The sequence below is a fragment of the Bombus pyrosoma genome, linkage group LG3 (assembly GCF_014825855.1).
Source record: "Bombus pyrosoma isolate SC7728 linkage group LG3, ASM1482585v1, whole genome shotgun sequence".
In the NCBI taxonomy this organism is placed as follows: Eukaryota; Metazoa; Arthropoda; class Insecta; order Hymenoptera; family Apidae; genus Bombus; species Bombus pyrosoma.
In genome coordinates, this window is record NC_057772.1 from 2,122,594 (window position 1) to 2,145,728 (window position 23,135).

The window sequence follows — 23,135 nt, forward strand, 5'->3', positions numbered from 1 at the left end:
AAGCAAGCTTATGAAATTTTAGGTACGAAAAAATAGTATTGTAGTTTCATATAGAAAATCTACCTGACACTTTCCCGCGATATAAGCACTTAAAGTCACCATTCTCAGTTTTGGAGGTGTGACGATATAACTTTGATTCACGCTTTGTGGAACTACTAAATCTTCGTTAATTTCGTTTGCATCACCACCGGTTGTTTCCAAATTTTCTTTAGCAGCATCGATGAAAACAGGATGATCCATAGCAAGGCCTGCCAATTTTTCTACCGCCTGTGTCAATGTCGCGGAAAGTAAAATTGTCTGCCTTCTCGACTCGTCCCCATTATGATTATCATCTTCTTTGAGTTGCGTCTTATCTTTCAGGGTATCAAACTCCTTCTTTTCCACAAAGTCTGTACAAGCTTTCTGCCCATTTGATTTTTTCGATTTAACGTAAGGCTCGCATTGATCGGAATCATCGTCACTGCTAGAATGATACACTTGTTTTCGTTTAGTATTGTCCACAATATCATCGTCCTCAGATTCTACATCTATACCCTTGTTCGATTCAACCAATAAGTTATCCTTTTGCTTATCGTTTCGAGATTCTTCTAAATCACCACTATTTTCCAAGTGCTCAAGATCTTCATCGGTAAAAACTTTCTTTATATTTTGACGCAACATTTTCATGGCATCGTATCCTGTGTTTTGACTTGGGAGTGACACCTTCAAAGCACTTACTATACTGAAATCGTATTGTATTATAAAGATATTTACATCCGTTTTTTTTTTCTAATTTTACTTCTATTTTTATTTTTATATATTTTTTGCTACAGATAAAGAACATACCCGGATATATCTTTTTCGTACCCCATGTCAAACATCCTATCAGCCTCGTCTAACACGAAGTATTTAACATCGCTCAATTTCAAAGCCGTCGTTCGTTTTATATGATCTAATAATCTACCCGGTGTACCGACTAAAATATTGCATCCCTTTCTCAGCCTAGCTTTCTCTGCTTTTCTTTTTTCACCGCCTGCTAGATATCCTGGTACGATCCACGTAAATGGCTAAACACATTGGAAAATGAATGGAAATGTACTCAAGTGATCGATAAATAATTAATAATGCAGCACTTACTTTTATTAATTTCAGAAAGCACTCATAAGTTTGTAGCGCTAATTCCCTAGTTGGTACAACTATAAGAGCGTTTAAACCACTATTTCTACTTAATTTTGGTCTAATTTTATGTAAACACTCAACTATAGGCAAAGCATATGCTAATGTCTTCCCAGAACCAGTTTGTGATCTAACTAGGATATCTTTGCCTGAAAATATCTGGGGAATTGCTTTCTGCTGCACTATAGTCATTTTAGTGATATGCATATTTTGCTCCAAGTTAGATATCTGATAAAATGTTTCATAATTATTGAAATATATTGTTATACCAAATATGCCATTTCTACGATACTAACCATGAAAGGATGAATTTTAAGATCGGTAAAGGTTGTCCCTGTAAATATAGGTTCATTTATCGGTTTTACTAATCTTTGTCCAATGTTTGGTATGTCTGGGTTATGCCCAAATAAGGAAGATATCTTTCCAACAGGTTTATGAGAGAAATTTGTATTTTTATTATCTCCTACATTGCTATTGTTATCAGTTTTCGACTTTTCTAGCTGTTTTTTCTTTTTTTTCTTGCCAAGATTTATCTTTTCTGGTGAATCAGAAAGTTTTTTGGATTCTTCTTTAAATTCCTCTTTAGCTTTCTTTTTTGATATATCATTTTCATCTGATACTCTTTTCTTTAACGAATCGTACAAACTAGTTTCTTTAGCTTCAGATTCTGGTTGTTTTGAAAATATGCTAGACAATGTCTTCTTAGTATTCGTATCTGTAACGTTTCTCTTTCTTGCTAGCAAAGTTTTACCAAAATTTTCTTTGGTAACTTTAGTGAATGAAATAACAGGGACATCAGAAGCTTCATTCACTTTGTTGGTCAAAGAGTCACTTGTTTCTATATCATTTCTATATTCTTTTGTAGACTCTTTAGATATTTCTTGTTGCGATTGCTGCTGTTTAATATTTACTTGTGATTTAGTCTTTAATTTATTTTGTACAACAGAAGACTGATTTTTATTAGGTGTATTAGTTCCCTTTAATTTCAGTGCAACAATTGCTCCTAAAGACTTTTGTTTAATTCTTTTTTTAGTGGTATTATTTTCTCTAACAGATACTTTTTTTGACTCATTATTGTTTGGAACTTTACTTTCAGCTACCTTATTTTTTGTCTGCCTCATTAAACTAAGAATAGAATCATCTTCTGTCCCTATTTTCTATTGAAAAATTACAATTCTCCATGAAAATAACAATTTAACAACATTTTTAACCTTTCACTTACCTTCTTATCAACAGGTTTTGCACAAATATTCAAAGAAATATCCATATCTTGTATAGTCATTTGTAACTGTTATTCTTTTAATGTACACTTTCAAAAAGAACAACGCGCACGTCTATAATTATTGATCAACAAACACAATATGTATTAAAAAACGTGGAACTAACCTAAAAGCACATGTCAGGCACACACTTGCGTTTGACTAGTTCAGATACTGAGCATGCGCAGATCGTTGCGCGCGGCTGGCATCGAGGCTACTGTCGAAACTACAGTCTTCTTTCGATCTGTGATTAAATCCACTTTAGAAACATAATAAACATTATTTATTGACAAGCTTATATTGTTATCAACACATGTGGGTTTTGTAGATATACGTTTCTGAGAGAAATAATAACAGTTTTTCTATAATGATCGCTATATCACGTAAAAATTATCAAATATATACACCAATGCAACATCCTCTTCTTATTGCGAAATTAATTATTATCGATTAGAAGTATTATCGATTACTATTGATAATAATGATTCAAGCGTAGATTTATGAAGAAATAATCAGAGGAATTAGTAGATGGATCGAATTGCTATAAGAATTGAATTTCGTAGTTTTAAAATTTAAGCGCGTATTTACTTGTGGACATTTGTGTTTACATTTTTTACGAAGGATCAGTCAGGTGTCGTTTGACGTAGTAACGAAAACAGTGATCATTCCTGCTTGTTCGAGCATTTCGCATTCGTAGTTCATCGTATCAAGACGTTAACAGTTCGACAAGAACATGTACTGTATCGGACTAGCGTTGATCACAAGGATCATCAGCACCTACACCATGGTAAGTGACAGACAATCCGTCAGTTAAACCGGTTTTGAACACTTGGTATAGTAACGGAAAATATTGTTAAATTACTGCTCAAACTTGTTTCTATCGATGACGAATATTATCGTTACTACGTTATATATTCTATTTCTATATCTTTTTCCTATTGTACTATCTATTCATTTTGCATTTTTCTAGTCGCTGTCAATACTTATGATAAACCTGTTGATGAGCAGATATTTTTCGAAAATAACGGACGAAGGATTCTTTAATTCCATGGAAAGTTGGGGTATACTTGGTTTTAATTGGTTGCAAGTTTTAAAAAACTTACAAGTAAGGTATAAAGGTGGGTACAATGAAGAACGCATAGATTTATTCGAAAAGTATCATGACACTAATGTAAAAATCGAAACTCTTAGCACAAACAGCCGTGATTTTCTTCCTCGTATACATAGTATCGTTTTTACTGGCCAGTGCGTATCTCGCCTTGGGATCAATTTCCGTAAGTATATATTTAGCTGGTTAATATCTGTCGATAGATTCGGGATACAATGCGTAAATGACCAAAGAGAACGAACGTTGTAGTCGTGTATTGAAAGTGAATCGATCGTAGACTTCTTTATTTGAAAAACGTATTTTCGGCACGTAGCAACCTTGCTTAAACTCGCTAACGATCTTGCTAACTTCGGCGTACGTTCACAGAGGAAACCTAAGTGCGCCGTGCCTTGGATTTATTTGCAAGTGATTAGCATAATAGATCAGTCTGTGGCGTTGTCTATTCATCTGACGCACAAACAACAATATGATGTTTACGATAAATCAATATGGTACGTTCCACTGTGCAGTGTCTATCTAGGTGAGTATGTTAAAATTATATAACTCGTCGATAGAGAGTACGTCTAATTAGACTGTACTTGTCGATCGAGTTCTTTCTTCCGTATGAATGATTCACAAAGTTTACGTTTTGTCGATTCAGTATTTTCTGCGTGCATATGGATGCTTGTATATAATGCTCGAAAAGAATGGATCGAGGAACAACGGAATCATACAGATTTACCACTAACTTCAACCACATCGACGATGCAGTCGAACAATGGCGGCGGATTAAAATCACCATCGTTCCTCTCGCAGAATTTTTTGATGTTCGATTCACCGAGAGTATCTCCGATATTATCCAAATAGCTAATACACGCAAACTTGTGGACTCTTTGGACTTTGTCCCCATGTTGCACTTCCCAACAAAAAAAATACCAGGTAAAACATACAGTAATTAATTGCTTATGCGTTGCAAGTTCATTTAACATTCGTATATTTATTCATGATTTCAACTCCTAACTTTAACTTCTTAGCATAAAAATCAATGACTGCTTTCAAGTTTTATCATCTTTTTGCGATACACGTAGTACGTACATAATTCGTTCTATAGAGAGACGCGTATAGATATCATTTTTATGTTTCTTTTTCCCCTCTCTCTCTTTTTTTTTTTTTTTCTTTCAAAACATTTCCATTTCTAGAAAAGATTCGAATCTTAAGTCCGCGTAATAACCATTGATCACTCGCAACTAATGGAATGTGCGGAGAGCAGGCAAACTACCAGAATACGATGAATCTCAGTCCCGTAACTGGGAAAATGTATAATAATACGGGTAACTCGATAAATCAGTCCGGGGATGCGACTAATAGAGTGTATCAAATGCGCCCACGGCGGAGCGTAGCTGCATAGAAAATTTGAGAAATGGCCACGTTTTACGTCGAAATACTTTTAAACTTCCGGGATTTGAATCGCACGCAAGCATATTCCCCGTACGAGGACCGGCGTCTCCTAGATGGAAGTCGATTTGTCCAAAAATGGTTGGAACTTTTCTCGAAACTCTCGAGAATAATGATCGAGCGTACAATAGCTGATAGAAAAAGACCCTTCTCACGATTTATTTCGGGCGTTTCACCACGTTCCTAGGCGATCATTTGCGTTCGTCGAATAGTAACGCATCAACGGGCGCAACTTTTACAATATTCTAGAATATCCTTTCACCGCGCAAATGTTTCTCAATTTCGTGTTTCTTACACGAGAGTTAGGTTAAGCTGAAACACGTCGTCAATTTACGTGATTATCGATAACAAGATATATCCTCGACGTATAAATTGACGCTAACAAAAACTTTCGTAAGCTTTCCGTTGAACGATACGGCTGCGAACATGAAGGACAGACACAGTGGGGTACGCGACGTGGTTGGTTGGTGGTGCTTTTAAAAAGAACTGAGCGAGCCAATTTGTAGACTGTCGCAAACTTTTAAAACACTAGTTGACAGCCGGTCCGCCCCCTCGCAACTTATACACCCTCCTCGACACTCGTCCAACCATCCAGAAGGATTCCAACCACCATTCCACGTTCCTCTCTGTCTCTCTGTCTCTCTTCCTCTTTCTTTTTCTCTCTTTCTCGTCTTTCGACTGAAGTACCTACCTACCAGTAGACGGCGAAACTCACCCCTCCGTGTCGTGGAAGCCGATGGATTGTAAAATAAAACTAACTTGGCTCTTTCGTGGATCGAGAACGAAGTACCGGCGAAATCTTATTCCCTCGAGTCTCTTTTATTTTCGCGTACCCCTTTTTTTTCCATCAACCAGGGTGCAATCACGAAAAAGAACTCGACGAAGAGCAGATATGTACCACGAAAGAGTCGTGCTTATTCGAAAAAACGAAGAGGTCTTGATCTGAGATCAAATCAATTGAAGATCGTATTTGCGGCTGTTACTTCCTTAAAATATTTCTTGTAAATTTGTATGATACTTAATACTGAAATGAGTCTGAAATAAATTGGTGCTTGTAAGCTGACACGTAGAACAATAGCTGTTATTATTTCCATACGAACTTGTTCTTTAAATATTTGCGAAATGTAAACTTTCGTCGAATGTCATTCCCGAAGAAAATACCTTTTCACGGAATGACGTGCTGTTTACTGCACTTCTTTAATATCTGCGCGCAACTTGGAATACTTTTACGAGTATCCAAGGATTAAGGAGAAGGGTAATCACACGCATGGTGTATATAAAGGGTGGTGCGACGTAATTAATCTTCTTGTATGACACTTTAGCTGGTTACGGGGCAGAGCTTGCCAGAAGCCAGAACACAACATCCCACTTAAGCTCGACGCCCAGAAAACAATTAATACGAAATTGATTAATAATTATTGCGTCCCAGTTTCGGTTCCCTTGTCGTGCTTTCCGGTCTTGCTAGTCACCGAACCGTGAAAAAACAAATTTTTCAGGTTCTTCGATCTCCTACGAGAACCCTTCTCCTGATCAATATTCCATAAAGACTATTTACGGTATCAAACTATGTTCTAAAGTCGATTCCTTTCGGTGTTTTGGCAAATAGATTCGATCGTCTCGAACTAGGAGAAAATCGAACCTTAAAGCGTCTGGTTCGACGGAATGGTCGGTACGCGTAGCCGTTCCACTCCTTTTGTGACATTTATTTGTTCGTCGCCAAAAACGGACAGTCGATTTGGCATTACTTTTCCAGACAGACAGATTTTATTGATCTGCCGCGTTCGTTCTCTCCCGAACGTGAGCTGGAAAGAGAGAGCGAAAAGACGAACACCACGGGCGCGAAAGAGACGATGATAGAACGGCGGAACTGAACGCCCCATAAAGCTAACCAATGCTAATACTTCGCATCTCCGCAGTGGCGTCCTTTCGTGGCCGTGTATCTCGTAGCTCATCCGTTTGCTCGCACGGTTTGGAAAACACGCTGCGACGCCGCTGTCCTGGACCGGAATCAGCAATAAACGCGTAACCGAGCCTAATTCGTAATGTTGGCTCAGTCATTGTGGCCCATTGTGAATTCTCTTCCCCTGTTATTCAGGGGCCACGAGTATAATGCTGGGGTTATCGCAGGAAACTGCCAGTAACGACAGTAAGAGGCATGTAGGTACTCTTGCGAACACGCTTTACCCGTTTGCTCCTCGATATTTCTTTGCGGCTTAATATCGGATACATCGTTTCTATGAAACCATGGTATTTCGACCAACATCCTACGGTCTTAAAAATTTACAAATTTACAAATTCCAGCCGGTGTGAATAAGACAAAGAGGGACAAAAAAAAATCATGACCGAAAACTCAGTTTGCCAAGAATCGTACGCGAATATCTGCGAAACGTTTTAAGCATGTGAATAAGAGGATACCTATCGCCTGTCTCTTACTCGGTACGATTCTTTTCCTCTTCTTCCCTCGCTAGTGGAAAATGCAAGGCTACTGAAACGCAGACCGATGACCGTTCCTGTTCGAGAAACGAACACAGACGGGAGAAATCACATTACTTTCGAATTTCTTTGCGTCGTAACGGGGGTGGCACGTGCCCGTTCTTTTTTTTCTTTTCTAAGGAGAGGCGGATGGACAGCGGGAAGCGAGGAAATAAATTTGTGAACACGATGGACGGTAGGGCACAATAGCTGCGTTTAATACTACATTAAACACGATACAGAACGATCTACCCCGTGACCACTGTGACAAAGTTTCCTGGACAATGCGTCACGATGACTGTATTAGTGGGCGAGGGATGGAAATCCGTAGGCACGTGTACGGAATGCTCGTCGACCTCGTGTGTGTACGTTGATCCTCGTGTCATATACGAATTTCATTTGCAAACCGTAATTTTAAACAGGCTCTTTGTCATGCAGGTGTTATTTAACGAAGAAACCTGATTTTCTTTCAAGTACAAGCGGCCATTACAGTCCAGATACGCGATATTTCATTTCGTACCGTATCGCCAGGTTAAGCTAGATTACTAGAGCCATTATCCTTGGAAGAAAGAACGGCTGGAAACGAGTTCCTTCGATCGACTTCCGACGTTCTCAACGAGGTTTCCACGTTCCCGCACGTGTGTTCGTCTACGCGAAGCAATCGAACGCTACCTCGTTACCGCGCCACGTAATTGATAATTGACAATTATCGGCAACTGGCCGAAAGATATGACCTCGCTACTACGTGTCTTCGTGGTTGGACTCATCTATCCATGAATCGATAGATCTCGGATATTGCTTTGAAATATCTGAGCTGCATGATAATGACGAACTCAACTGTGGAAACATTCCACCGAGGTTCATTCAATCTTAGAGGAACATAAGTTTCTTTTCTCGTGGAGAGAAGACGTAACGTCGTATTGTAGGTTACTCGAAAATCGAAGATCGATCTTCGTACAAAGGGTAGATCGATAACGAGGGACAGAACGAGGGGAACGGTGTCCGGTTATCTGGTCGGTCGATTCAAAGTGGCGGAAGCGAGCGAGGGGTGGTGGGCGGAAGGAGCCGGTTTTTCGAGAATGGCTGCTGTAGGTGTCGAAGGGACACGGGGCTCGAACGAGGCCGCAATTAGGCGGTCCCGGGGTCGACGAGCAACGACGAGGTCGGGCATTATGCAAAGCAGATTTTAAATTTAGATGTGGCCCACCGTGCCCACACACCTCTACACATGCCTCTGTGGCAAAGAGGCGCGCGACTGTACGCAGTTCCGACGACAGAAGGAGTATGGTCACACGGACGGTCGAAGACACGCGAGCGGGGCGGTTGTGCAAAGCGTGGGTCGCGTCGTGCTCGACAAATTAGCGCGTTTTAAATCCAATCTAAGCCGAAAGGGGAGGGAATCGTTATGGACGGCGACGGAGGGAGGAGGCCAGCAGCTCGAGGGATACTCGACGAGCTGTTTTGCATTGCTGGCTGGCGCGCGCGCGCCCAACATTTGAGGTGTAAAATATTAAATCCAGGCGCCTCCGCCATATCGCCTACGTCCTCGAAAGAGAGGAGGAGGAGGAGGAGGAGGAAGAGGAGGTGGTGGAGCAGGCGGATGGAAACGGTACGCGGATAGGGGTGCACGATGTGCAGAGAAGGAGGGCGGGAGGTGGTGAAGGGGGTCGAGAAGGGGTCCGTTGCTTGATGGGGGAGGATATGGCGAGGGTGGCTCTGCGGCGCGCACTCAGCGAGTTTACATTTAAATGTAAAAGTGCCGAGTGCTGCTAGGCGAAAGCTGCTGTTTTGCATTCGAAAGCTCATGATTGCCTCTGAGCTTTGCTTTTGACGTCGAGGGTTTCTCGGTGCCGACGGACGACGAGAGGCCGGTTCGCTGTCGGAGCTACGAGTTCTCTCGTTTCGAACAGATGGGACGAGCTTAGAGCTTCCGGAAAAATTCGCACAAACGGAATCGACGATTATTTCGAACCGGTTCTGCTTTCGAAGCGAATGCACCAATTAATCACACCGCGTGTCATCTTCATCTCGCGACCATCAACAAAACTCAAAGTCCCTCTGATCGTCATTAATATATTAATCGACTGCCCGTTAAACTTGAAATAATCGTGTCGCGCCAGTCAACCCGTTAAATGAATCGACGGCTAATTAACAGCGGCCACCTAGCGAGCACCTCTGTTGGGTGGGGAATTCGATAAACTTTGAAATTCTTCTCTCGTATCCAGTGTTGCGCTACTCTCTCCTCTCTCGTTCTACATAATCCGATCATATCTTCCCTTTTTGACAAGTTTCTTCCTCTTTTTTATCTCTTTTCTCTCTCTCTCTCTTTTTTTTTTTTTTAGAGGAAATGTCTCGGTTCTCTTTCGAACGTGGATAGATATATGCCGACGAATGCACCTACACGCACGCACGCACGATTTATTTCCGGGCTCTAATCAATTCTCGGAACGGAACGACAGACACACGAGGTTACGAGCTAGGCCGCTGTTATTCTTCTAATATGTATGTTTCTTATGAGCGGCGGTAAAAGGGCTCCGTGCAATTTCCTATGATAGATCGAGTCCCGCGGACAAGTTCCATTACGGCCAGCCTCTGAATTATTGAACTGGCAATTCCCTGGCGACACGCGGGACACCCTGCATCAAAGTGTCAACGGGCTCATTAAGCCTCCAAATCAAGTGAACTAACGCGTTAACTGTTCTACCCTTGAACTTCTTGATAAACGAATTAATAAATTTTTTGTTCCGCTTGGAAATTTATTATCCGCTGCTCGAATAAAAATATATCATCTTGCCTCGTATTTCTCGAGTCTTAATGGAGAGAACAAGCCGTTTTAATTAGAAACATAGAAATACAATTTCGTCTATTATCTTCTTAGAGTATACGTATCAAAAGTGGTGTATACGTGGGTTTAATAACAAGGAATCAAAAATATTTAAAACCATGAAACGGTACACCGAACGATCGAGGTATAACGTTACACGAAACGAGATTTGCTCGCTCTTTTCAAGTTTCCTTTTACGGTCCGAGAGAAGCGAGCATTTGCATTCTGGCTGATAGATCGGAAAACAGAAGATGGCCGATAAAGATTAAATCTATTTGTAATCCCTTGAAATAGGACCTGTTACTGCAAACTGCGGTATCTGTGCGCGCGATCACCGACACGGAGAGTAAAAGAGAGAGGAAGGCTCGATCGGTATCTGAGATCGCCCTTCTAGTCCATATGCTGGGTTAATAAGAACCCTAATAACGGGTACCACCCCATCGATACATAGGGACTGTCACTAAATATTTTTCTTTCTCGACGTTTGCTTTGGGAATTCGGCCGTGTCGATGCTCTAATACGCGAATACATATGTCGTCGACGTAGAAACATCGATCCGTCTCTTGCAAATTTTATTTCGCCGCCCTTTTCCACAGGAATTTCCTCCTACCTCGAATCGGATAATCGACATGGAACGAATGTACGATCGCGTTTGTTCGTTACGAGGCAACTTTAACATTGAAATATCTATTCTGATTACCGACAAGAAGATTATTTATACCAAGACAGAGGAATACGTTAAAGGCGGCACAGTGAATCCAGGTTTTGACAAGAAGTTAGGCAAATATTTTTTTATTAATTCGCCTCACTTGAAATGCAAATGGCCCAATCACGCGTCCGGAAGGCTAGAGCGACCGGCGCTTACTCGAGTAATTTATTCGTAAGGGCGTTAAAGTTTCATAAGTCGTGCACATAAAATGCACTCGAGAGTGGAGAGCAAGGGTATCTAGGCGTTCCCGTCCGAGCGTTCCGTTCGCCACCCGTTCTCTCTATCCTGGCGCGGCAGAAAATTATGCAGATGGCGGAGAAAAGCTTTGATAAACACGACAGTCTCTGATCGTTATGCAGATCCGCGCCACTGTAAAATGGCGGCAATCTCTCCCTCTCACTCGACTATCCACCCCCTCTCTATCTCGCTCCTCTGCCTCTTCTGATCCTCCCTAGCTCGCTGGACCCAGGGGTGTTTCGGCTTCTCACCCTCTTCCCCGACCGTCCCCTCCACCCCTCTCCGCTCCTCCTCAACCTTTTCCTCCTACCCCGGCGCTTCTCTTTCTCCCCTTTTTATCCTCCCTGCTGTCGCTGCTCTCTTTCTCTTCCGACTCCTCCAACTCCGCCGCGGTTCGCTCCTGATTTTCACACCCCGGCCACGGCATTACCAGCCCAAGTCGAGGGTGGAAATACGCGCCCTCCTGCTTGTTTCCGTAGCGCGTCTGCGCCGGCTTGTACCACCCGACGTATATATGCACTGCAATTTCATTGGAAGATCGTGCTAGCACTTGAAGACACAACCAGCCTCGCATACACTCGTACCAGCAGCCATTCACTCCTATTCTCGTACACGTCCTCGTCTCCGAGACAAGCAAGCAGTCATCCAGACACCAGAGACGCGCATATACTTTACAATCGTTCCGTCGAAGAGTTCGATTATTCTTACTCTCGAATATAGAACGCGTTTGAGGCAACTAATGTTTCGTTAACGAAGAACACGAACTAGCTGACGTCATCGAGGAATATCAAAAGCGCGTCGGTGTCATAACGCAATTACGTTGAAACACAGGGACCTAGGTGTCGGCGCCACCCCTCCGTGACGGCTGTCGAAAATTCATTTTGCCGCGCGTTTAAAATTTTCATCGGTGCTCCAATTTTCGCTTTACATTTCGGAACTGATCGCATTTACCGAATAATTTAGCCGCTCACGGTCTCGTTCGGCCGAGTCCCGACCCGTAATTGCTCGCGAGATTCCACGGGAACGCGAACAAAGTATCGTTTCTCAGACATTACGAGTTCTTCTCCTTCTCTTCTTCTTTTTTTCTTTTTTCTTCTTCTTTTTTTTTTCTTCAAGCGTGCACGCCACTCGTGCATCGGCTGTCTCTCCGAATGATGTTTTATTCATGTACATCGGGCATCGAAAGTGTTGCCGGTTGAGCGGGGTCGAGTTAACTCGGCTGTGTTTAAGTGCACAAACCGCCTTTCCTTGAAACCATAGAATACTTTAACGCCTCGGCTAATTGGCCGGATACGTGTTACGAATGAAAGTTTCGCTGGAAGGCTCGATTGCGTATCGTTTTCGCGATTTCAACCGGTATTCTCTCGCATTCGTCCGTATCGATCCCTCTTTCGAAGCGGGATAATGCTCGCGAGTCGACAAATTTCTTCATTCTCTCTCTCTCTCTCTCTCTCCGTCTCTATAGTATCGAGACTGTATCGTGCTACATACGTGTACTTACTCAAGAGGATATCATGGAACACGATACTTGGATTGACGCGAAATAAAGCTCTTTGGCGACGATCGGCGCGATCGGTTGCCGTGTAACGCCAGCATCCGATCGATTTTGGAAGAGGCTCAGCGCCGCCGTGTACGATGGACCAGTTTTTCGCTCGTAGTTTGTTTCACTTTCGCACTATGCATAATGCATGAGCGGACTTTAAATTCTGCCCGCGTCGCAACAAATCGTTGCTTTCGATAATATTCGTCCATCTTTCCAGACGATATAGATGGATTTAACGATCGAGAGGAACGCATTTAACAACCGGTAGAAACCGCTGCTTTCCGATGAAAAAGCTTACGATCGGATGGTCCGCTACGAGCTGTCCGATTGGAACGGTATCTCCGCGATGGTCGGTGGCTCTCGCGCCCCTTTGTAAGGCGGGCCTTTCGATTAAAGGATAGTTATAGAGTAGCGTGATTAAGACGAGCCTGGGAGGACATCGTGGTCTCGGCCGATTGGTCGGCATATCACGAATGCTCGGGGCGTGGTTCGGTTACTAGCTCTCTCGACCAACCGTTCTCTCCTTTCGATTATTATTTAATTACGCTAATTGACGGGACAGGGAGAGAACCCTCGCGATTTGCCATCCGCTCCGGAGGAGCTCCGATCGTTAAGTCGATGTAAACTCTTCGTAGAATTTTAACGAATCGTCCATGTTTCGTACGTGATCAAAATCGCAACATCCATCGTCCATCGGCTAAACTACGAATTATCGTAATGGTAATTGCGGAGACGGTCGAGATCGTTCCTCTCGATTTTTGTTGCTTCTCTTATTATTTTGGTTCCGCCATAGGAGATCGACGTTCAGATGACGTCAGAAAGGAAAAGAATCGTCTCGCTGGAAACGATTAGCATAACATCGTTGAAGCGACGGCTATATAACGGGCTGAAAGCGTTGGTAGTCTTCCGGCGAGGTACCAGTGCAATTCAAATTCGACGCGGGACCGCGTCGTACGTGTCTGAAAACAACACGGATAGTTTGGTTCACCTTCGTTTCCCGTTCTCGTGTACGAGCGCGCAGAAAATTTTGCAAAATTATGCAGTCCAGCATAACGTGCCACTTCGGGGCAGCGGCGCGGCGGGGAGAATCGCGAGTACATCGGGACACGTGAGCATAAATTGGCTCGACGCAAAATTGGCCTGACAGTTTAACTATGACAAAAGCACAATAGAATGCGCCGTTTCCTGAACGCAGCATGCGGCTGTAATTTCTCTGTCTGTCCATCCGTCTCTCTCTTCCTCTCTTTCCGTGCCAGTCCTCCCTGCGCTCTGCCTCTCTCTGTTTTCCCTCCTACGGCTGTTTTCCACTATCCGTCTCTATCGCGCTCTTTTTCGCTGTCTATTCCCATCGCAGCTCGTTTTCAAATGGCGGATATCGTCGACAGTTTAATACCGTGTCGCCGTCACGAATGCTCGTTAGTGGACGATACTTTGATCTAATAGAAAATACCTCAGCAGCTCGACGTTACAAGATACCAGGCGTACGTGGCTCCTTCGTGAAACAACGATTTCTTTAGTATTGCTTACTTCGATCGTAGCGTACGAGGATAATTTTTATCGAACCAGATCTTGAAGCTCACAAGCTTCGAGATTCGTTTAAAGAAACATACATATTAACTTCGCAACGAATACGGCTTCGTAAAAATGGTCGTTTTCGATGACGGTTGTTACAACGACACGTGTTTCTCGCGACCGTGAACCGCCGTTACGAAATTAACGAGCCATCTCATCGATTAAGTGAGAAACGCTTCGTTGAAATTGCTCGTCACTGTCCAAGTTCCTTAAAGCACGTTAAAACTTTCAATACGAATACCGTTGAGCGTTTCGATAAAACGAGTGGTCAAATTTCACCGTTCAGCCTCATCGAAGCTTTAGATTTTCCACTGTTCGCTGGAACTTGTCCAATAGAGGTTCATATAAATATGGAATAGAATAATATTTACTGGAATGGGGCAAAAAGTAAAGCGTCGAATCGTCGATGATCGTTGGAAGGGGCACGGTTTCCGCGGGCAGTAGCAAAAGGACGAATTTTCCACGAGGAACCTGGTCTGGTTCTAAGTGTTCGTCGTTTGATGACGGTTATTACCATGATACGCTGTTTCCTGCGACCGTGAGTATCTTCCACCCACACGTCGACAAGAAACGGCTTGGCGGGAGTGTGTGTAGGTGGATGCATACACAGAACGGGAGTCGCAGACGGGGAAGCACGACGACGACGACCGGCACGTAACGACCGATTCGTGCACATGCAGAGACCGCGGAGAGCCGGCAACTCGTGGATGTTGGTTGAACACGGCCAGCCAGCCGGGTATCTCCTCTTTCCACGTAACCGCGTATTTCGTCATTATATAATACACTCGTTTACACAGAACATTATTGTCGCAAATATGTCATTAATGTCGGAAATCAGCGGTCCGTGTTGTAATCACGCCCTTGCGTGATGCGGTTTTCCAGATTTCGCTTTGACGATTCCCGGTGTGCATACGCGGCTGTCCACGGACGTAGATTCTCCGGCCGGTTGCCTCTGGTCGCCGGAAGTCGCCAATACGTTTCTGCTAAACGAATCCCTGTCAGAAGGAACGAAGTTGCCCAGACTGCTGCAACTTGGTTCTCGCGCTTTCTCTTCTGCCGTTTATTCTCGAAATCGGAGGTTTGGCAACAATAAAGAGGCAACGGTTTCGATGATTAAATCGTATCTATTTGGAAGAGTAAGAAAAGAAAAGTATAGATTTTATATTCGAAAGTGTAAACGTTCGTTACTACGAATATTAAGTGATTGTGATTTTTCTCCATTTACTCAAACTGCTGGAATACGAAGTAGCCTATTGGTCAATCGTACTCAAATATGGCACTTCCTATCTCTTATCTTATTCGAGGGTTTTATTTATTCCACCGCAATAAACTTATCGGTAGGTAGAGATTAATAGGCGTTACGAGTACTTAATCAGAGTAACATCGATAACGAGAGCACCGATAATTCCCGTTCGTAGATTTCTCTGATGTTTGCACCGATGGCGAAGGCTCGTCGGGAAGGAACTGCCCTCTTTCTCGCTTTCCCGCACCCCGTAGCTAATCATGTAACTCGATTGAATAGAACGAGCGAGAGCGGGCCAATAAGAAGCTCCCTTTAATCGGGTTACTTCGTTACTACGTTACTCCGTCACTCGGTGCGGTGATATCAGCGGAATATCAATTGTAGTGATTAACCAAGACGTCCGACGCGGCCTGAAACTTCGCCTGAGACCTCTTCGGCGAAAGAGGGACGAAGAGAGCACGGGAATAACATCTTTTGTCAGTCGCAAATTAGCTCGCTGGAATATTCAAATCTCGGAGTGCGCTCGAGCGAAGCTCTTTGAAGCATTTCAATCGCTTCTTCCCGCACCGGAAACATCCAACGAACTATTTTCCTCGAAGATTCTCGCGAACATCTCGACGGACGATCGTTCGTATTTAGAGATTCCAATCGTAGTTACCGCGCAGTTTCCACGGATACGATTAACGGTTTACGGCGTCACGGGGAAATTTCACGAGCGATCGGAACTCGACAAATTCGCCGCCAATTAATCGAATCGTTGACGACAGCAGCAGCAAAGACGGACAATGAATTAGACACGGCGTCGTGATCCGGTAAAATCAGGCCCGAGGCCACATTATAATAATACGAGAAACGGCCAGGGAGCCACGAGGGTGGCGAAAGAGTACGTATCGAGGCGGACACTCGACACAGCTGTCCAGGAAACGTACTCTCTCTCCTATTGTGTCGGCTAGTACGCGGCCTAACCAACCGTAAACACCGAAAATCTAATTGACGAAATTCAATTCCGCGACGAAATTCAATGCCGGCCGCGACAGATTATCGCGTCTCTCCGACTGTATACTTTTCCAAAAACTACATCGGAATCGAGCGTACCAATCCGCCATTGATTCGTCACGGGCCGAGGATTCGACGAGTCGCCTGAATCGCGTTAAAAGCATTGCTTCTGTCCAAAGCACGCGCGACCAAGCGTTAAGCCGATAATAAGCACGATAGACGCGTCATAATCTCGATATTTCTTAAAAACTTCTTAATATCGCGTAGAAAATGTCGAAACCATTGTCGTATTACCGTTACTAAAGGGTTAACGCTCGGTTTTAAATTTACAAGAAACAGTCCGATCAAGCTTTCGATAGTGATACAGCACGCGTTTCAATAGGCGTAACTTCCCATTGCGTACCTACGATCGTGGTCGTCGATAAATCCTACTAATCTCTGCACACGAATCCTGAGAGAGATTGTCGCGCCTTCGTGTTTTCGAATTTCCATCAAAATGCTCGAATCGCCTTTTCCCCCCTAGCCGGATTCGAAGGGGAGGGGATGTCGTATTAGGCGGGGTGAATTATCGCAGAATCAAAATAATTCGATAGATGGGGTGCCGTGTATTACAAGAGGGGTGACCATTTCTGCACGTTGGGGTGCCAAAACATCCGCCGTAACTCGGTAAAGTATTGTCGAAGAATTCCTCGTTAAAATATTTTCTCTTCGCTACAATCTCTATCGAGGTCGCTATAATCGTTCGGTATTCGTACGTCGTCTGAAACGTATCGCAATTTTCCTGTTAGGTGGATGATCATCGACAAGAATGATCGTCGAAATCTGTACGAAGGAAGATCTTTCATAAAGCGAGAGACAGAGACAGAGAAACGCCAATACTTTAGCGGTACGTCAAGATCGTATTTATTCATTTGAGCTAATTTTTTGGGCGTGGAATCGGCTATTAGATTGTCGTGTTGTGCTTTAGGGCATATTGACGCCGTGGCTTGGAAAAAAGTAATCGAGACAGCTGCCAGAACGTCTACGATAGACCGTGCACGGTACAACGCCACCCTCTTCTGTACGTAACTTTTGCTCGGTATCGTTCGGTACCGATTTGCAAGAACTTGGCGATTCGCTAGGAAACGTTTTACGAATGAGAGAAGCAGACACGAGGAAGAGCGTATTTAAAATGCAGAAAGGCAAACGGTGGCGTGTCAAGAACCGTCAGGTGGTCGGTTTAAATGACACAATGGCTCAATTCGGGGCGAAAATCCGTCGACTAAATCTCCCATTCAAATGCGATCTCAATCCCCTGCGTCAAATGGGACCTAAGTAGCTACTTAGTTGCACATTTGGCTTAAAATTTTCGATAGCCTTTCCCCTCCCCTCTCCGCATCCCATCCAGCGATACATACGATGGTACGAGCGTGTTAGATTCGCGATGCTATCTCTTAGCGCATTTGCGATACGAACGCATCACCGGTACCTGGACGCGTCACGGTAATCTATTTGAAATTCAGTCACCCTTATGGTCGCTATTACGTTACATGCTCTCGCGGAGATCCAACCATCGACACGCGCGTTTTCCTTTCAAACGGAATGGTAAAATTGCGATTGTTTTATTAAATAGAAGAGAGCGATCTTGACGCGCGATAAGTGTAGTCTCGTTGATATTTTGATCTTAATGATATAACGTTGTGGATAAAAAGGAATATTCTAATAGGAGATAGTTAAAAATGAAAAGGAACTGTTATTAGATGTATAAGGGTACAGTTGATGAAGTTCTGTAGTAAATTGTTGTACCAAGAAATGATATAACCGTTAAGAGGAACAGTTATCGTCGTCGATATTTCAATATTACCGTAAATATCTTAAAAATATTCTGCATTTCGTTCGATGGGGTTGAGCTTTGATATAAAAGTTCAAGTTAGAGACAACTGGATAACGTGGCTAATTCAATCGCGTTCAATTAGACCTGCAAAGTGTTTTCTATAAATTCACGGTTAACGAGATTCCAATTCCGTGGTATATAATTACGAACGATCGGGCCGCAAGGGTCCCTCGGTTAGCCGATGCCACCACGGACGAGAATAATTAGTTTTAATTGCCCCAACGAAACTTATCCCTCCCCGTTGACGCATTAAGACCAAAGTTAGACGGGCCACAGGAGGTTTAGGTTTTGCGAAGCGTGAGCAGGTAAGGTATACACGTACTACGTGACACGGTTGGTAAACCCAAAGCTGGCTTTGTTAAGCTCGGATTCTGAGTGCCTTTGATACGTGTACTTGCACGCTAACTAACCAACCTAAGCTATCCACAGCGAGCTCGCGTACGTACGCCAGATGTGCGTGTGTTATACGCTTTTCTATATCGCTTGAAACAGGGACGTCTAGTTCCTGGCTCGCATCTAACAATTTGAAATTTTCTAACAACTTTAGTATTTCGTGGAGATTTAGCGTGGATCTCGATCTGTAAATTTCTCTTCTAGAGTTGCCGATTAAGAAAACCAACTTCGATTCTGGTTAGCTTCGTTCTAAACGATACGCTATAAATACGTTTCGATCGTTGAAAATACAGTTTCGCGATGAATATACAATCGCTTCTAATTGTCGGAGAATGAAGTGAGACAGAAAAAAAGGGATAAAATTGATTGAAGCGTTAAAAGTACGGTGTACTCCTAGGAGCCCAATGATTCGACGTCCCTGTCTTTTACCTACGTTACCCTCGGCATCGTCTATACGAGTATGACCTACACGTGCGCGATACATTTTCAACTGGGAATTGAATTTCCTTGGTAATTTTAATGCCATTGTGGCTGAAGGGGTGGAGAGAGGCACCGAGACAGAGGGTAAGGTAACAAACACAACCACAGAGTGTGCATCCCCTAACCACCTCGTAGACGTAAAATTTAGTTGGAGACGAATACGATATCCTTACCATTCCCGCGTGGTTCTCCGCTCGGAATGATTCGAGCGCATGAAATTTAGACGTTCCTTTGCTATTCATAGTGTGCCATAAACGAATGAAAGATACACATAATTCCTTTAATGCATTGTTTCTCTTATACGTACTTGTGCACAAACAATTTACGTGGAAATATACGAATGTAACCGTTAAAATGTAATAACGAATATAATAATATCTTTAAGGGAGTTTCGGAGGAGAAAATAGCGTCCAGGAACTTTATTTTGTCGCGTAAAACAAAAGTGGTGCATTTAATGCTACTTTATTTCCGCTACTTCATTGGAATACGGAAAGTCCTGAGATACAAAGCCAAAGCGCTATAACCACTTAAGGAAGCTTTGACCAAAGTTGCAACAGAATCTGCGTTGTGGAGTAAAGCGGATTTCCCCGCCTCAAAGTGCCCCCTGTTATATCTTTATAAATGGAACCACTCCTAGGGTATATGGAAAAGCGACAACCTTTATCACTTACAGGATTTACAATATTATACTTCTGTCGAGAATCGTCAATCATTTCTTTAAAACTTCTTCGCACTATTGTTTACGCTTCGCTTCGATAATTTTAGTCAATAAGGGAATTGGATCCATGTTGTGTAAAAATTTCAACATACCTGTTTCAAACATTCAGATTGATATTTCTCATTCAATTGAAAACGCATTAGTATGATACAAACAAATATCCATGATCATTTTGTAAATTAAAAAATCTACTGCTGTATTTTCGAAACCGAATTTAAGTCCTCTTATCGTGCTATAATATACGGATATCATTTTCATTTGCAGTTGATAAAACAGAAATCTGTTATATCTTATCTGCGATTTTAATTCTAATATTAGTTCCTACACTCACCACTCCAAAGCGTACATCTCATTCAGCGTATTTCAGCGACAAAAATGATTTTTTAACGATCGGTATTTCAGTTCAGAACGTAACACAAAATTCCATTAAACGCGAGGTCTATTTTATACATTGTCTATGGTTTCGCCGAAATCGTAAACGATGTTTACTGGTTGTCATTATTTTCGTCTGTAGATTTTTAATAATTTAAAATATGTTAGAAACAGCATCTGGTATAGATAACAACCAGTTATCCAAAGAAGATTATTTAATTATGCGTGCGAAAGATGCATTATCAATTGACATTTATGTAGCTAAGTCCTGGTTAATTACTGCTAGATCGTTGTTTCCTCACAGTGCTAAAGTTCAGGTTAATATTCTTAATGTTTATTGACATCTGTGCGAAAAGTATTCGATTTATTTTAATTTATACAGTGTGTCATGTGTTATAGCTTATTATGTGTCATGCATTCAAATGACATTTTACAAATTATGTCATAGAATTAAATTATTCATATTTTTTAAAGATCTACTATATAATAAACAAATAACTTTTCAATAATAAATTGTGCTGTTTGTTCAATAGTTCGAAGCCTATCGGATCGAAAAGCTTTCAAAAAATGTGAAGGAAGCAGCAAAATGTTTCAGTGAAATGTAAATCTATGAAATAAATTACATTATATTATAAGAACCATTTGCGCGTAAACAATTGTTTAAATGTAAAAGCAGATTTCAGAATTTTCCGGACGATCGCGATATATGGAAAGAAATAGAAGCAGTCACAGCTTGTCTTCGTTTGGAACAATGCGATGCCGAAGCAGAATTTTTATGCCAAATGTTCCAACATATACCACAAGAACTTCAGCATAAATTGCTTGTCATGACCGCTGATCATAGCGAAGATACAATGGAACATTGTAAATTATTACTTCTTTTACTGCGTAGATTTCCTCAAACAATTGCCACTCATGGAGTAAGTATCTTTAGTTAACATGTTTCTAATATTTGTATCTGCTATTTTAGTTCTTAATCTGTTACATTTTTAGACACGTTTAGTAGAAACTCTTCTTACCGCGGAGAAACACAGTCATCCAGGATGTGCGGTAAACGGATACAGAAAATTATTAACCTGTGACGCACTACCTCTCCTTGGTGCTGCGTCGGTAATATTAAATCCCAGGCTTAGCTTGAGATTACTTTCTAAAGGAATAGAATTTTATTTGACGTACATACAGCAGCCGCAAGATAATCAGATTCAACAACCCTGGGACAGACTGTTTCAAGTTGTAGAATTAATAGGGAAAAAGTTAGGATGGGAGTTATACAGTTTATTTTCTATGACTTGGAACAGAGAAGCGTATTGCGAAAGATTGCATCAATATGCTGTTACACATTCTGCTAATTTATGCGAGGAAATGGTAGCTAGACAGCTATTAATGTGTACTGTTGCTGTATTACTAAGAATATTAAATGAACATACTGCACTGATTAATAATGATGAAACCATGTATTGTTTGGTAGAAGCATTTGCAGAATGCGCACATTCACCCACAGGTGAAGTGTAATATGTAGTAATCTGTAACTTTACTTTAATCTATAATTTCATTATTCTTGTTATAATTAGAACCCAAATTGAAGAAACGGAAAAGGGAAGATAATGGAGGAATCGTAATAACTAGCGATGGTGATTACAGCGGTAATGGATTGGCATTAAACGTGAAGTTATGGGACTTGTTACATAGTAGTGATTATTTACAAAGAGAAATCGGCAAACTAAGTCAACAACTCCGATTAGACTCGTGGCTAAATTCTTTTTTAACAGATTTAGCTATGTATAAGGGTTTACACCATGAAGTGTTACCAAGATTATCTCAAGAACCAGCTAGTTTATCTGTTCACCTCCGTTTAGCAAGTACATGTTTCTTCTTGAAAGATTATAAGGTACACAATGTACTTTCATATTTTTATACTTTACTTGTACTTAAAAATATGCCTAAATACATCATATTTCTTTTTCTAGGCAATGTTAGAGTATATAGTTTTAGTAGTTACTGCATTACCTTCGGTTTGTAGTAAAGTATCTCACAATTTAACCGTTCCATGTGGAAGACACTTACATTATTTGACGCTTGCACGTTTTCCTGTTATACAGTATTGTTGCAGATTATTGCTTTTAGCAATAAAGGTAATTGTAATGTTATGATTAAAAACGTTTTTCACTCTGTTATTATATTTACAATACGTACTGTCCGATAGGAAAATTTCTCTATACCTGGTGCTGTTGGGGATTTAGCTATAGGACATGCGTTAGTTCTAATGCAAATTGATTGGCCGCAAGAAGCTAGTGCTTTATCCACAATTACGGAAAGGATTATTAATCGTGGAACTTTTTCTTACCCATTATTTCAGGCTTATATTATATGTGTAGATATTTTAGAAGAGTTAACATATCTATGGACAGAACATGGAGGTGGTGTATCTTTAGATATAGCTACAGGATCGGGGATTCTACAAAGTAAGTTATTTTATAAATTATTACACCATACATATCTTTATTTTTATTTATAATATGACTATATAAAAATATTTTATAGATCGACGTATTACTACTCGTGGAGCAGATAAAGGCGTCCGCGAGGAAGTAAAACAAGCAATGCGCCGACAAGCAGCTCGAGACGGTATCGATCCGTTAGATGAATTGTTACAAAAGTTTATTATCAATGAAAAAACAGCCATATTGCACAGTTTAATTATTCAATAAATCAATTTAACCTTATTTTCATTGATTAATTCAATACAT

At 41.8% G+C, this 23,135-nt stretch overlaps 3 protein-coding genes across 7 annotated transcripts in view; 2 read left to right on the top strand and 1 right to left on the bottom strand.

Moving 5' to 3' along the window:
* Positions 1 to 3,150, bottom strand: part of LOC122566183 (probable ATP-dependent RNA helicase CG8611) — an 11,366-nt gene extending 8,216 nt beyond the window's left edge. For all 3 annotated transcript variants that reach the window (XM_043723077.1, XM_043723078.1, XM_043723080.1), the window contains exons 1-5: positions 2,378 to 3,150; positions 1,452 to 2,312; positions 1,117 to 1,383; positions 826 to 1,046; positions 64 to 721 (exon numbers count right to left, since the gene is read on the bottom strand). In XM_043723077.1, the coding sequence (XP_043579012.1) occupies positions 64 to 721; positions 826 to 1,046; positions 1,117 to 1,383; positions 1,452 to 2,312; positions 2,378 to 2,437 (2,067 nt within the window). In that variant the 5' untranslated portion in view covers positions 2,438 to 3,150. The remainder of the gene's footprint in view (positions 1 to 63; positions 722 to 825; positions 1,047 to 1,116; positions 1,384 to 1,451; positions 2,313 to 2,377) is intronic.
* Positions 1 to 6,019, top strand: part of LOC122566186 — a 22,122-nt gene extending 16,103 nt beyond the window's left edge. Inside the window, exons 2-6 of the mRNA XM_043723087.1 lie at positions 3,036 to 3,201; positions 3,385 to 3,532; positions 3,606 to 3,688; positions 3,889 to 4,042; positions 4,163 to 6,019. Coding sequence (XP_043579022.1) covers positions 3,148 to 3,201; positions 3,385 to 3,532; positions 3,606 to 3,688; positions 3,889 to 4,042; positions 4,163 to 4,368 — 645 coding nt within the window. The 5' untranslated portion in view covers positions 3,036 to 3,147 and the 3' untranslated portion in view covers positions 4,369 to 6,019. The remainder of the gene's footprint in view (positions 1 to 3,035; positions 3,202 to 3,384; positions 3,533 to 3,605; positions 3,689 to 3,888; positions 4,043 to 4,162) is intronic.
* LOC122566184 (integrator complex subunit 10) lies at positions 4,317 to 23,111 on the top strand. 3 transcript variants are annotated; one of them, XM_043723081.1, is made up of 9 exons: positions 19,234 to 19,382; positions 19,684 to 20,705; positions 20,922 to 20,989; positions 21,065 to 21,308; positions 21,382 to 21,889; positions 21,960 to 22,276; positions 22,356 to 22,520; positions 22,592 to 22,850; positions 22,930 to 23,111. In XM_043723081.1, exons 2-9 carry the CDS (start codon positions 20,550 to 20,552, stop codon positions 23,094 to 23,096), a joined length of 1,884 nt encoding a protein of 627 aa, XP_043579016.1. In that variant the 5' UTR covers positions 19,234 to 19,382; positions 19,684 to 20,549; the 3' UTR covers positions 23,097 to 23,111. The 3 variants fall into 3 exon arrangements, with proteins under 3 accessions (XP_043579017.1, XP_043579016.1, XP_043579018.1); XM_043723083.1 differs by lacking the exon at positions 19,234 to 19,382 and having other exon boundaries at positions 20,645 to 20,705; positions 21,072 to 21,308; XM_043723082.1 differs by lacking the exons at positions 19,234 to 19,382; positions 19,684 to 20,705; positions 20,922 to 20,989 and adding an exon at positions 4,317 to 4,440.
* Positions 23,112 to 23,135: the final 24 nt, after the last annotated feature.